Source organism: Rhinatrema bivittatum, chromosome 10, assembly GCF_901001135.1.
Source record: "Rhinatrema bivittatum chromosome 10, aRhiBiv1.1, whole genome shotgun sequence".
NCBI classification, from domain to species: Eukaryota; Metazoa; Chordata; class Amphibia; order Gymnophiona; family Rhinatrematidae; genus Rhinatrema; species Rhinatrema bivittatum.
The window spans coordinates 102,123,816-102,139,321 of NC_042624.1; the positions used below are offsets into that span (position 1 = coordinate 102,123,816).

The window sequence follows — 15,506 nt, forward strand, 5'->3', positions numbered from 1 at the left end:
CAAGGTCTTGGGGGCTGCCTCCCCTCTGCAGACTCTGGAGTACAACACAAATAGATCTGTCTGACTTCCTCAACTTGTTTGTAAGCATCAAATACTTCAGAAGGGTTCTTCTAACATCCCAAAAATGCCAGTCCTTCCTGTCCTCTGTACAATCTGCCTTCCTGAATCCAGGCAGAGTGATCGATTGGCTGAGGTGGAATTCAGACACCACCTTGGGGAGGAAGGATGAAACTGACCTTAGTATCACTTTTTCTCTCAAAAAAAGAAAGATTCGGTTCCCGGCCTGACAGGGCTTGGATCTCATACATTCTTCTTGCTGAGCATATTGCTACCAGGGAAGCCATCTTCCAAGCAAGGCCCCTTACCTGGATGCTATTGAAGGGCTTGTAGGGGGCTTTAGCTAGTGCCCTCAAAACCAAGTTCAGGTCCCATGCAGGAGGTACCAGTTTGTGTGGTGGCTGGATATGTTTTGTCCCCGGTAAGAAGTAGATGACGCCCGGAGGAAATGCCACCAAGGAGCCTTTGATCCGCTCCCCCCGGTAGCAGGAGATAGTTGCCACCTGGACCCTCTGGGAGCTCACCGCGAGCCCTTTATCTCGGCCGTCCCGTAGGAACTGCAGTATTGTAGCTGTATCCGCCTTCCCTGGATAAAGGTTTCTTTGGGAGCACCAACACTGAAAGAGCCTCCAGGACCTTGTATATACTAATGAGGTTGACCTGCATACCATGGCCAGTCTGGTGCTACTAGGATTACTCATCCCTGTTGACTCACTAATCTGTTCAGAATCCTCCCTATCATAGACCAGGGAGGGGGAGGAGACTTGGAGAAGGGCTTCGGTGGGCCACTCCTGGGCTAATGCATCGATCCCCTTGGACCCCCATTCTCTTCTACTGCTGAAAACGTTGCCCCCATCAGATTATTATTTGTTGAAAGGCCTCTTCTGACACATCCCACTCTCCTGGGTCCAGACTTTGTCAGCTTAGGAAGTGGCCACTGAGATATTTTGGAGGTAGCGTTCTGCCCATGTTATTAGACAGGAAATTTCTATTGCCATTTGTGGCCTATTGATGTAGGCCTCTTGTCGTCGCATTGGCTGAGAGGATCCTGATTGGGCATCCTTCCACCTTTGATCTGAACCTGATTAAGGTAGGTGCGCCGCTCTGGTCTCCAAGCTGCGACCAGAGCCATTTTGCCACTTGTCCGTTGCAGTGTGCCCCCCCCCCCCCCCAAGTCCTTGTTGCTGGCATCTGTCGTCAGTAGGGCCCACTGAAGGGGTTCTAAACATGAGCCTTTGGCCAGGTTGCCTCTCTCTTTCTCCACCATTGGAGGCTTTTCTTTACCTACAGCGGTTGTGGAAGCTTCCGATCAAAATCCCACTTTTGCGATGCTCACTTGCCAGGAGATACTCCTGCAGTGGTCTCGTGTGTGCTTTCGCCCAGGGCACTGTTTCGAAGGATGCCGTCATCGACCCCAGCATTTGTAGATAAGCTCTTGCCTTGGGCTTTTTGGGTGGATATCAGCCTTTCCCCCTGCCGCTGCAACTTTTCTGTCCTCTCTTCTGGAAGGAACAGCATCCTTCTGCTTGTATCAAAAAAGGCTCCCAGATACTGCCACATCTGTGATGGGCATAGATAGCTCTCAAGTCCTTTTTATATCCAACCCAAGCCTTCAAGCTGTTTAATAACTCTGTTGCCTCGATCCCTTCTTCCTTTGTGTTTGCTCTTATCAGTCAGTCGTCTAGGTAAGGAAGGACTCAGATTCCCTTCCTTACCCAAGGAGGCTGCTACCATCACCAAGACCTTTGTAAAAGGTACATGTCGCCGTCGCCAGCCCAAAAGACAAGGCCTGGAACTGGTAGTGACAGCCTAAGACTGCAAAACATAAAAACTTCTGGAAGCTCTCTCACATAGGTATGTCAGAGAAGGCTTCCATTAGATCCAAGGAGGAGAGAAATGTGCCCCTTCTTACCACTGCCTTGACTACCTTTAAAGACTCCATTCTGATATGTGGAATCTTCAGCACCTGGTTCACCTGGATCCAGCACTAAGCGGGCTGATCTGTTCTTTCCTGGTAATGTGATAAATATGGAGTAGGTGCCTTTTTCTCTTTTCTGGCTGGGGACAGGGGTAATGGCTTTGAGGTCTAGCAGCTTAGACGCTGCATCTTGAACTGCCTGTTTCTTGCTCTGCTGCAAGGTGAGGGAATGAACTGTTCCTTCATAATGTTTTAGTTCTGGGTAGTACCCTTCCTTTATAATTTTGAGTACCCACCAATCTGTAGTCACTAAGGTCCACTTGTGAAAAAAACTCCCTTAGGCTGCCTCCGAACTACGGAAGTTTCAAGTGGACCTTCCAAACGTCATTGTTCCCCGTTGGGGGGGCTGACTCCTATTGCCGGTGTCTCTGGAGCCGTGCCTAGCCACCTGAAAGGGCTGCCCACATGACCTACCTGCCCCATTGGGCTGGAACCTTGACCATCTCGGCTGACTGGTGTCCCTGGGCTGCTGTGTACTGGGCACCCCCTCTCAGCGGTCTCCTGCTCCTATTCTTCGGGAGCGTCACAGGTTTGGACGAGTTTTTCATGAGGGACTACAAGCTTTCCCTAAATAACAATGTCCTAGAACAAGAGGTCATAAGAGGCTGCAAGGGGGTTAGAATCAGGAACATCAGAAAATATATTTCTTCACAGAAAGGGTGAACAACCTTTCAGGGGAGGCTGTGGCAGCAAAAGCAGTAGCAGAATTCAGAGGATCCTGGTTGTGAAAAAGTAAAGGGAAATCCAGAGATGGATTTGGATTTTTAGATTTAATTACTTGCTTTATCAAAGCCGAGCTCAAAGAAAATTGCATACAGTTATAGTAGGTTTTTCCCTGCCCCAGAGGGCTTATGATCCACGAGCCTGATTTACTAAGGCTTTTCTCCCATTCAATGTCTATGGTAAAAAAACATAGTAAATGAGATACTAAGTTTGTATCGGAGGATGAAGTTACTTGTCGAGGGCTCCAAAAATGTCACTGGGAGAAATTGGATTTGAACTTTAGCCACTAGGTCACTCCTCCACTCAACTGGAGTCTATGGCACACACCAGGAAATAAACTGAGTATCCTAAATGGATCTTCAGTCCTTATCTGCTGGCATATTATGGTTATGTTTAGAATGGAATTTCTTGACTTCCAGTCATGGGAGCTACCTGATAAGATATGCATAGGGCGAGCTCTGTGGACCTCCCTGAATATCCTCAAACATTTTACAAATAACAGGTATATCTTATTTATAACCTCTTAGGGGGTTTCTACATCGGTGGGTGTCCCCCCTTCAGTCATCTTGAGGATATGAGCATGAAGACGACTCTGCTACAAGGGAGATAGGCCGACCGGTACAGCTTAAAATGGCGTCAGAAACACCACCCAGTGCCCAAGACTCAATAGTAGCTGTGGCATCAGAAGAAATGATAATTAGCTTTAGAGGACAGATTGTGGACTGCAATTTAGACAATCGATGAAATCAAAGAAGAATTCGAGTCTCAGGGCCTAAGGATTTCAGAGGTGGAACAGAGAGTGTCAAATCAAGAGAGGTCATGCTGAAAGGGTGGATGCCCAAATCCTTTCACTGCAAGGTGAAAACGCGGCCCTGATGAGGAAATTAGAAGACCAAGAAAATAGAAATCGTAACAATCTGAGAGTGATTGGGTTACCGGAGGCTCTTAAGGATAAGGACCGCCCTTCTTTCTTTGAAAAATGGTTGCCCAAGGCTTTTGGCCTAAATCTGGAAGAATTTTCAATTGTTTGTGAAAGAGCTCATCAGGTCGGGCCTCTACCCGAAGGAGCAGATTGCTCGAGACCTATTTGTCATATCCTAAACTAGGCTCACAAAAACGACACTGTTGGCAGCCTACCGAGCAAAAAAGAGAGGTCAACTATGACGAAGCTAAAAATCTTAATTTTTTTATGATTTTTCAGCCAGAGCTGTGCAGCACCGCAAAGAACTCTCAACGTGTGTGGAGCTGTAAAAGAGGTAAGCGCTTCTCAGTGTTATAACCTGTGAGGCTGCGAGTGATTAGCAATGACAATCCAATTTTTCTGGCTACTAAAGAGAAATTTCAACACTTTATGAACACGCTGCCTCAGCAGCACTGTGAAGGTGGCACTCTGTCTCCACATGTCCGGATTTTGTCTCTCACCATGATCAACACAAGACATTAATTTTACTTTTCTGGTGGTGAACTGGGAATTTGTATGTTATCGGTTGGGCCATTTAGGCCTGCCAGCATTCTTTGTGGCAGATACAGAGACACAAGCCGCGAGGGTAAAGAGGAATAGTGCTCGATACATTTATGATGTCTGATATGTCGAACGGAGGGTTCCTGTGGGCCCTGCTTTTGTTTTTGGATTTCCCCTTTTGCCAGTTCCGTTATTCATGTGGCAGCAATGCACAATGCGCAATAAGCGTAAAGGAAAGCTTTGGGGTCTGAAGCCTGAACTTTTTATATTTATTTTATTTTTTTTTTAATTTGAGGATCGTTGTGGAATGTCTTTGGAATATTTCTACTGACCCACTTATTTGTGCTTCTACTTAGTGTACACTGGTAGGGTGAAGCTTGCTACATGCTACTATGCAACTGGGCTGTGAGGTTTTTTTTTTATTCTCACACTGTCCTGCTTTTCTTTTGCTTTATGCTTTGTTTATCCTTTTTTTGTTATTGATCACTTAGTTTTTCACTGCGCTGTTCATGAGCACCATTTCATTTTTAGTATCTGGATTTTACTGTTTGAGATATAGTTCGTATGTTTTGTGTTCAGTATGACTTGTAACAGTCATGATATATATTGGGGATGTTGGGGGGTACACATGGGTGCATCTTCTGGCTGAGGGATGCAGACACAGTTGACCCAAAGATGATGGTTCCTTGGGGCTCACAGGAGAGTGGTAGAGTTTTCACTATTCTTGGGGGATGGTATGGCTGATGTGTTTGGGGGGGGAGGGGGGGGAGAATATAGAGGATGTTGGGGAATGTATGCAGGTTGTATGGTAGGATTTGTGGGGTACAATTCTTCTGACCAGTCTATGTGGGATATTACACAGGGTGAGACTATTGCTTACCTGTTAATCATCATTACCATTGCTTTGCTTTCAGGCTGGGGAATGCACAACAGAGCATACATTACATATATGTCCATCTTTTTCTTGTGTGTCATACAAATTTTACCTTCTGGCATGAGGTTGTAGATTGCCTAGCTAAGTGCACACAATTAACTTTGCCATTTCGGGATGAAGTATTGTTGCTGGGAGACATTGCATCTCTTGGAGATTTGAGATATGAAATATCTAGAGGTACCTCTTTATTTTTAGCGTTGGCTTTCGTAACGGCGCACAATTGTATCCTGAAGGAATGGATAACGGATCAACCTTCCTTTAGAATGGAATGTGGAAAGCATTCATGACCACAATTATGCAGATATAAAAATTTGATGCATGTATTTTAGCTAGGAAGATCCCTAATGATTATATAACAGCTTGGAAATGCTTTTATGATCTGTCTTTTGACGAACAAACTTATCTGCAATCAGTGGGTTAAACTACTGAGTGGATTAGGAAATATAAGCCTGGTACTTACCAGAAGTAGCCAGCTTCTTGATGTTGGACTGTATGATAAATGAACGGGGTGTGGGCTTCTAAGACAAGAGGTTGTTTTTTGTAGAAATGACTGTTCGTTTCATATGCACTCTCATTGTTATCTTGTTTTGCTATAATTGTTCTGTATTTATATCTGCACATTATTTACACCAGAGGTATACTTCTCATGTTATAATAAAAATGATTTGGGAAAAAAAAAAGAATGGAATTTCTTTTGTAGACATCCCTTCTTGACTGCACATGTTCTAATTTTCAGAAGAATTCCTCCTCAGACTAGTTATCAATATATGAGCTACTTCTGAACATGTTTCAGCTCTTGATTCACCCTAAACTTTGCTTAAATAATCCACTTCCAAACAAACACTCCCTTGTCTTCCCAGACTTGGGTCTGTTGTGTTTTCAATAGCTTTCCCGCTGTCCTAACTTCTTTTTCTAGAGGACTGCATTTTATTTCACACATCTTTAAGACTTGTCTCTCTGAGAAAAGGTCCTGTGAAGTCCCTAATCCCCAACAGTGAAGAAACCCTACTCTCACTCTTAGCTTTTATAGGGAAATGCTTCCTAAATATAGAACGATAATTCTTAAAACTAAATGGGATTTTCTCAAAAAAAAAAATCCATGACTTTCAATTTAACCCAAAAATTCTGTTCTCATACGTAGCTAACAACCAAAACTGCCCCATTCTCAACAGCAACTCTGAAACTAACTGTAAAGACCTTGCAGAGACAAGATCCTAAATTTAATGACCTATATTCCAAGATCCAATATAAACAAAATCACCTTACCAAAAAACCCTGAAATAGTATGGTCCACGTTTGAGTGGATATCTTCCACCGAAATTGAGACTCTTATTTATTTAAGATTCTTATATACCGACATTCCTGTATAAAATACAAATCACACCGGTTTACAATACAACAGAACAGATGCAAGGGTGCGACACAAGGAACATTAGAACATTTGAAACATTGAAACGTTTGTACATTGAAATAAGGAACAATTACAACTACAAGAACAAAAACAGAGATTCAATACAAGTCCAAAAGTGATGATGTGCCGAATACCTGTAGGTAGGGATGTGCAGACCAAAAGTTTAAGTTCATAAGTCCATAAGTCGAAAGGGGGTCCCATTTGCGGTCAATATGGACATATGGAGAATTCCATAAGTTGAGTCTATGTCCATATGTGCAAATAAAAATTTAAACCCCTCACCCGCCTTAATCCCGCCCCCCCCCAAGACTTACCAAAACTCCCTGGTGGTCCAGCGGGGTCAGGACGCCATTCCTGAACTCCTTTGCAAGGAGCACGTGACGTCGGCGTCACGTCGGAGTGACGCGGCGTCACGTGATTCCCCTCGGGTTCGCTCCCGGACCCCTCGTTGGGCCCAAAAGGAACTTTTGGCCAGCTTGGAGGGGCCTCCTGACCCCCCCAAGCTGGCCAAAAGTGCCTTTTGGGCCCAACGAGGGTTCCGGGAGCGAACCCGAGGGGAATCACGTGACGTCGGCGTGACGTCGGAGTGACGCGGCGTCACATGATTCCCCTTGGGTTTGCTCCGGGACCCCTCGTTGGGCTCAAAAGGCACTTTTGGCCAGCTTGGAGGGGCCTCCTGACCCCCCCCAAGCTGGCCAAAAGTGCCTTTTGGGCCCAACGAGGGGTCCGGGAGCGAACCCGAGGGGAATCACGTGACGCCGCGTCACGCCGACGTCACGTGATTCCCCTCGGGTTCGCTCCGGGACCCTCACGGAACTTTTGGCCAGCTTGGGGAGTTTTGGTAAGTCTTGGGGGGGGGGGGATTAAGGAAGGTGAGGGGTTTAAATTTTTATTTAGATCAACAATCGCGATTTCCAACGTATTCAACATAGCTATGTTGAATAAGTTGGAAATCCGATCGTTTACGCCTCATCATTTTTTTAAGTTAAAAAAAAATAATAAGTTGCGTTTTCCATTTAAGTTCAAAACGAATGCACACCCCTACCTGTAGGTAATAGATATGGAAGAAAGCTGAGTGCATAATACAGGTTATTAGGTTAGGAAAGCTAGTGCTTAGGTCCAAAAATCTGAGGTGTAGCTAAAGATGTAACTGACTGTCTTTTTTAACTGTGCCTTTTATCTATTACATTGTAAACCGATGTGATGTTCCTGACGAATGTCGGTATATAAAAGTAAATAAATAAAATAAATAGCCATGGATCCATGAAAATTACCTGTAACTGCTGTTCTCCAGAAGCAGCATTTCCATAGAATCACATGTCCACCCCCCATGGGAGATGTTCACTCATTTCTTTGTAGACCTACACTCGCATAGATTGAAAAGTGGCCACTAGAGTGAAAAACTGGCAAGTAGTAATCTGCAGAATTTCCAGATCCACAGACTGGCTGCTCTCTGCTGTGAATTGCCTGGAGCTTCAATTCTCCATGCGACTCCCCAGCTGAGCATTTGCCTGTGGCTTAGCCCAGTCATCTCTTTCTCAGGCTGGTAACAGGCAGAAAATTCTAGAACTCAAAGAGTGGGAAATGTGACAGGTCAGGTAGCACATCAGAGCGAATCCCTGAAAGCATCATCTTTGGAGAACAGCCATCACATTTAAATTACCACCTTCTCAAACCACAAACTGGCCTCACTGCTCTGTTCCACTGATAACAGAACAAGAATTCCCAGGTGAGAATAAACTAATGCCAATTTACTTACACATAAGCACACAGGAGACTGTGATAAGCGGTAAGAGGTGGATAGTCAAGGCCCCAGTATTGTAGGTTATTGTCGTTAGTATTGAAGTACCTGAACAACAACAAAGTTAATCAATGTCTGCACTGTAACAATGTAGTAAGACATTTGCTGCTCAATCTCTATCAGAGATGTTTCACAGATGGTATGCTTAGGCCTGGGAGGGAGGGGGACAGAATGATGGATGCCTACAGTTTGGACTGCCTTAACATCAGCATTGATGGGGGTCAGAGAAAATGTCCCACTGAGCCCCCTGCCAGTGGAATTCTAGTGCAAACAACAGGGAAGGAAGAATATGAACAGGAGAAACAAGCAGCTCTACGCAGCACTAATGGAGCCTACTGTACAAAATGCCCATGCACATTTATACATATGTACATGTGGATCAAAAAAAAACCTCCCACTATCAGAATTCCCCTTGTACTCCTGGCACATCCAGAAAATGTGTGTCGACAGGATCCAAAATACAAATGTTATTTGGGGGGGGGGGGGGGGAGGAGTGAGTGGATAGATACACACAAAAGGTGACCTCATAAGCTTTCTTCCCTTCAGAAAGTAGGCCAGAAAAGGATGAATGGTAATTTCTACATTCCTAAAGCTAAAACTACAGCAAAGCATTTCAAGATTAAATACATTTTGCAAATTAATAATGAAAGTTAATATATTCATACCCACAGTGCAGAATGTATCTTCCATCGACACAAACACACACAAAGTGTTTCCATTTGGAAAATACTAAACTCAGAAAAATAACACCTGTGAAACTCATTCTCACATGTGAAGTACTAAGAGTTCAATTTGGACTTTATTTCAGCCTTAGACCATCCACAATTGGGCATAGGGACCAGAAAGCTGCAACAGGATTGGCAGTGGAGGCCTGCATAGGTTGGAACAGAGGAAAAAAACAGTGTTGGCGTCAGCTGGACATGAGAAAGCAGCAGCAATGGCCTGGCCTATGCAGACTGGAAAAGAGCTTGGGCAGTCTGTATTGGTCCATGTAGCCTGGAAGTGGGGTCCAGTGGAGCCTAAATGAGCGAGATAGATAATGAGTTTGGGGTCTTGCTAAAGAGGTTGTGGCAGACAGAGGGAAAGCTAGAGAGGCTTGCTAAAGCTGGTGGTAAACAGAAAGAAAGCTGGGGGGTGAGAAACGGGGGGAGCAGAGAAAGAACTGGGGATGGATTCAAGCCTTGTGAGGCGTTTCCTGGTGGGGTAAGGGGGAAAGGGAGAGGGTCAGAGGGAGAGAGAATAGGGGAGTAGTTCAAACCTGGTAAGGCAGACAGAGAAAGCTGATGGAGAAAAAGGGATGGGAGAAGGGTCAACCCTGGAAGGATGAGGAGGTAGTGAGGGAATTGAGAACTGACCCGAAAGGAGAGATCAAGCATGGAGAAGATGTTTAAGCCATAAGGGGCAAAGAACTGAGGAGGGTTGTTGAGCCTGGCAGAGGGGAGAACAATCTGAAGGGGCCAAGCCTTATGAATGAAAAATTATGCACAAAAAAATTAAAAATTCTGCATCTTTCTGATTTGCACTGTAAATTATTACTCAACGACAGTGATTGTATTGTGTTTTCTGAATAAAGTCTGCAGAATTTTAAAATATTGTGCAAAGAATTTGTAATTTGTTTGTACAGAATTCCCTCAGTACCTCTATTTATAAATCCTGAGAATCAGAGTTTGCATACCATTCAGAGACAGGAAGATTATATGTAATTTCCTGCCAGTGTCTCTGGGCTTCATAGTCTCCATACAAAGGTGGTTTTGCAGCTCCTACCAAGAAAGAACAGACAAAAAGTGCCTATAAATTGTTCATTCATGCAGACCATAGAATCAGATAAATTAAATGTGGCATCATACCTCTGTATATCCCTTTTACAGTTATACTCTGCAATCAGGACAATGGCACAGACAACAGATTTTTTAATACAGAAAATACATGCAGTATGGTTCGATTCCAAGCTCTCTGGGTCAACCGGAGCTAAGAATGCTGTAGAGGCAGTGCTCACAGCCCTTGCGGAGGAGGGAGTCACAGTCATTGTGCAGTGGTGACATCCAGTGGCAAGATTTAGGCCCCATGACTCCACGGTCCTGGAGCATGGCCCATGGCTGAGGACTGTCACTGCAATGATTGGACTAAAGTAAGTTAGGAGGGAGGGAGAGGGATTCTCAGGCAATTGTGAATGAAGGGCCATGGTGCCAAATCCCAGGGCCAGCCCTAGTCCCAATTGAGCTGGAAGTCCATAAAGAGCAGAAGAAAAACTACTGGGTCAAAACAAAATAGAGAACAATGGCTAAATCATAAGACTCTCTGGAAAATAAAGATATTCTAAGTGGTGCTGCAGTATTATGAAACTGTACTCACAAACCTAAGTATTTAGTAGAGGAAAGTTTTTCATGCAGCCAGTATACTTTCAAAATGTGGTTTTGGCACAGGAGAAGTAATACTGTCCTCTCAAAGCAGGTTATTTATAACAAACTTGTCACAACACAAAATCAACATCCTTCTACAAGTATACATGTGACCTTTCAAATTCTATAAGAAGACAATTATTCAGAGGCATTCCACTTGTTTGTCTAAAATCCACCACCACCTCTCTGTTGAGCCTCTACAACTACACCATTCCTGCAACTGCCTCCATCTTTGCACTCAGACTATGAGAGCTCTTTGTAGTCAACAGTTTTCTTGCCCAGCATGGATTGCATTAGTCCTACATTCAGCTCGGCTGCAAAACGTTACGCACAGGATTATATTTCTGTGGGGACGGAGCCAAATATCTCCCAAGCTCTCCAGATATTCAAACATTTATGCTGCTCAAATTCTGCAGGACAGAGGCTTACATCAACAAGTCTGCATCTAATGCAGCTCTGTGCAGCTCCAGTCCTAGGGCCAGATATAATTAGAAGATGGAAACCCCATTACAGAAAAATTAAACACAATTAACAAATAAATCCGCTTCCCTTTCATTCACTTCTCATTATTACTAAAGATTTCTAGACTTTCATTCTGATCAGATTTCTTTATTTATGATACTGCTTTTATTTTTTTCTTTGCTAAACCAGTCCTTGAAGGCATAAGTCAGTCAAGTTTTTACAGTATCCAGAGAATACTCATAAGATGCATTTCTATTCAGCTGCTCTAGTGTTATGATTGCATTACATATTTTGGTTACCTGAAAATCAGATCAGCTGCAACCCTACAAGACCAGTGCATGCAAATCTCTCATGTATATTCATTATGGATATCCTGAAAACCGAGAGCCACAAGCAGGCCAGAGAACTGGAGATGGCCACACCTGGCCTAAAGAATAGATAAACACCATGGCTTCATGTCACTAGTTCCTGTACTAATGTGCTTGGGGAGGGAAGGGGGAAGAGTGTGCTGGAGGTAAGACAGTAGGAAGAAATTGCCTGGAAAGATGAAGCGGGGAGTGTGTGCCTGGAGTGGAAGAAGCAGAGAGAAGTGGGGCTACTGCTTGGAAAGAGGGCAAGATGGAAGAAAAGAGCAAACAAAAGTACAAAGTAAACAAAAAATGGAACAAAAGGAAAAAATAAAAGGGCAATATAAAAACAATAAGCAAATTACAGTTATCCAGAAATACATAAAAGCAATCTAACTACTGGAATGGCTCTGGAATTCATTGCCAGAGAATGTGGTTAGTGCAGCTGGGTTTAAAAAAGGTTTGGATACGTTTATTGAGAAGTCCATTAACTGCTATTAATCATAGGATCTACTTAGTGTTTGGGTACTTGCCAGGTACTTGTAGCCTGGATTGGCCACTGTTGGAAACAGGATGCTGGGTTTGATGGACTCTTGGTCTGACCCAATATGGCAATTTATGCTCTTATGGGGCAGAAGCATCAAATTAAGTGAAAAAATATCATTATGTACCATTAACCATAGCTATTTTTTTGTCTTAAAAAAAACCCACTGCTTTTTACCTTTTTATTAATAATTATGCACATTTTACTCACATTTTTTCAAAACCCAGAAACTACTATGCAGCCCACTTTAGAAGAAATAAACTATTGTAACTGTATCCAGTTTTCATGCAACTTAGTTCTGAAAGACAGAACAGTTCTCATCCCACTTCCAGCTCTGTTTGATGTAGCCATCACAGAGCAGCCAAGTTAGAACAGCAAGGTATAGCTAGCTCCCCAGAAACCAATGGCCGGGTACTGTCCAGCAAGGCCATGAGACCTAGGAGGACAGATAATGGGCAACAGTTTTGATAGCTATTTAAATTATGAAAAAGCTGGGTGATTAGACGTGAGGGAGCCTGAATGCTAAATTAAGTATGGGCAAGATGCTGCAGAACCAGATAGGAAAATAAAAGTGGCGTAGATCGTTAAATAATGATTTCCTACACGTGTTCAGACTTCGACGGCAAGCACATGGGATATGTCCTTCGCAATGCAGCCCAGAATGACAGGGGAAAATAGATGAGCCAAAAGCCTTTCACCACCATCACCTACTACGTTACCATGGTTTGCAGTGTCACATTACCCGAATAAGAATTAAAGGACACGGACCAGCGTACAATCAGTCCTAATAACACTGACAGTGTCGCTACGCTCCGTGTTTCCATCGCCGCTCGAGAAGCAAAGCAAAAGATTCAAAAGAAACCGAAGCGGAAGAGCTACGAGCTCAATGACAGACTTCCTCATTCACCCCGTGCACTTCCAACTCAGCTCGGACTCGAGATGTGGCGCCTTCGCCACGGCGGCGCGGAGTTATGACGTCACGAGTGGTGGGGCGGCGCGTTTTCCTTCCAGGCGCGCGCGAAGGACGGGGCTCTCGTTGCAGTGTTGCCAACCTCGCTTATTTCCCGCGAGATTGGGCTTCTTTCCCTAGTCATTCGCGGTTTTTTGTTTTTGGTTTTTTTTTTCGATTCGCGGGTTGCTTTTAATTGGGCAATTTTTCCTGCCAATCGCGGTTTTTTTGGGCTTGGAGGGCGGGGCTTGTGCTCTGATGTTGAAGTGATTGGCTGCTGCCACCGATGAGGCCTGTCCATAGCAGGTGCACCCTAAATTATTGCAGCAGTAAGCCAATCAGAGCTACAAACCTTCACACGAGCACGTGGGCACGGCATTGCAGCAACAAAAGCATCGCATGTGAGCAGACCTGGCAGGCTAGCACGGCATTGCAGCAAGCAACAGAGAAGGAATCATCTGTGCAGCTGCAGACCTGAATGCTGAAGGGAGTGTAGCACTCAGCTGGCTACAGCCAGGTATCAGGAGGGGAGGAATGAGTGTGGGGGGGCCAGAGATGTGCTGGGAGGGGGGGAATGAGCGTGTGGGGGCAGAGATGAGCTCAGAGGGGAGGGTGGAATGAGTGTGTAGGGGCAGAGATGAGCTCAGAGGGGAGGGTGGACTGAGCTTGTGGGGGCCAGAGATCAGCTCGGGGGAAATGAGTGTTTGGGGGCCAGAGATGAGCTCGGAGGGGGGAATGAGCGTGAGGGGCTGGTGTTTTTTTAATTTGTTCTATACCACTTGATTTCATCTATTTTTTTCTCTCATTTCTTCTCCCTGCAGCAGATCACCTTTGTAAGAAATCCTTATTTTGACAAAAAGCTTGTCCATACCTGCTGACTACAGATAAAAAATAATGTGACATGGAAATTTGTAATGCTATTTTTTTTTATTTGTTCTACACCACTTTTACTTTCATCTAATTTTGCTTTTTTTTACTTTCATTTCTTCTCCTTGCAGAAGATCAACTTTGTAAGAAAGCCTGTCCATACCTACTGTTTCTGTCATTGGCTGCTACGCTACTAAATGGTTTTGATCTACTATGGCTAAAGTAAGGAACTGGGCTAAGTTCGGTAAAAGGTACTGCAAAGCGTGGAAAGAGGAATGTGAACTAAAAGCATGGATTCAGCCTGCTGTCAGCAATGAGAGGAGGAGGGGAATGAGCGTGAGGATTGAAGTTTCAATCTCGCTTTTTTTGGAAAAAAGTGCTTGTTCTTTCATGAACACCTGGCAACCCTGCTCTCGTGCCGCCGTAGCGTGCGCTGCTGCTCCAACGAAACCTCTGACTGGGGAGGTGTGAGATTTCAAAGGAGCCGAGCGGAGTCCTGACCCAACCTCAAAGGCTGGCGGCGGCTTCTCCCAGTCGCTGAGAAAATGTTGGTTTCCCCAGGTTTCTCCGGCTTGTTTCTGTGCTCCCCTCCCGCTGGAGTTCAACTTTCGGAAGGTGCAAGGAGTAAACGTATTGTCCGTTCGGAAAAGCTGCTAGTGGTGGGCTGGTGGGGTGCCAGGGGCTTCTCGGCACCTGATGCTGCTGCGTGACCCCCGTGCTGCATCTAGACAAACTTGAGTCACAAGGTCTCTCCGAGGAAGGGTATTTTGTACGTTTGTAATCTGATTATATCAGAAAGCAGAGAGGGAGCATCATTTCAGCCCACCGAAAATAACATTTATTAAAAACAGGGAAGGTTGAGAATAGACTGAAATGTTGTGGTGGTGCAGAACTGTCCTGGTCATTGGCCGGAGTCTGATCGTGATAACTTGCTTTGAGCAAACATAAGTTATTAAAATATGTTGTACATGAAGTTTGCGGTCCACATGCATCCGTGCTGCAGATGAAAGTTTTGTTTGGCCTGATTTTCCTAATTGTTTTATTTGCTTGAAAAAGGGGAACTTTGTGCAAAAAGCCTTATAAAAGTATCATTGCTACCTAATTGCATTTATAACAGATTTTATGGATCAGATATAAAAAGCCTTGGGGCTGCCACAAACTGAAGTCATGTATCTAATGGTACTAGCTTTCTTAGCACCTTAAATTCTATGTAATCAAATGCAAATTAAGACAAAAAAAAATACACGCTTGATCTACACCTACATTATATTATATATAGGCAGAACAAGCTTGCAACAACATATGCAAAAATTGAAAAAGGTTTTAGCACTAACATTGCCAAATGCAACATATTAACATTTTAGTGTTACATTAAGAAATGAAGAATCCCTGTATCATTGTTGGGTCAAATTGGTTAGCAACAGATTGTGATTAGTGCTGGGTGTAGACTTCAGCAGACTTTTTTTTTTTCTTCCAAATTCAAAGCTGGCTTTATAAAGTTGCCTACATCAGGGTAGTAACATATATTCTGACCAAGCAGTTGTTACAACTGTCAGTGCCCGATGTCTCCAG

General features: G+C 44.2%; 1 protein-coding gene across 11 annotated transcripts in view; it reads right to left on the reverse strand.

Moving 5' to 3' along the window:
- ALG6 (ALG6 alpha-1,3-glucosyltransferase) overlaps positions 1–13,187 on the reverse strand; it is a 55,693-nt gene extending 42,506 nt beyond the window's left edge. For 3 of the 11 annotated variants that reach the window (XM_029617482.1, XM_029617474.1, XM_029617481.1), the window contains exons 1-3: positions 12,861–13,185; positions 10,042–10,126; positions 8,325–8,414 (exon numbers count right to left, since the gene is read on the reverse strand). In XM_029617482.1, coding sequence (XP_029473342.1) covers positions 8,325–8,414; positions 10,042–10,126; positions 12,861–12,942 — 257 coding nt within the window. In that variant the 5' untranslated portion in view covers positions 12,943–13,185. Of the gene's footprint in view, positions 1–8,324; positions 8,415–9,031; positions 9,780–10,041; positions 10,127–12,837 lie in introns of those variants that run through there. The other 8 variants (XM_029617477.1, XM_029617480.1, XM_029617478.1 and 5 more) reach the window with 8 other exon arrangements.
- Positions 13,188–15,506: the final 2,319 nt, after the last annotated feature.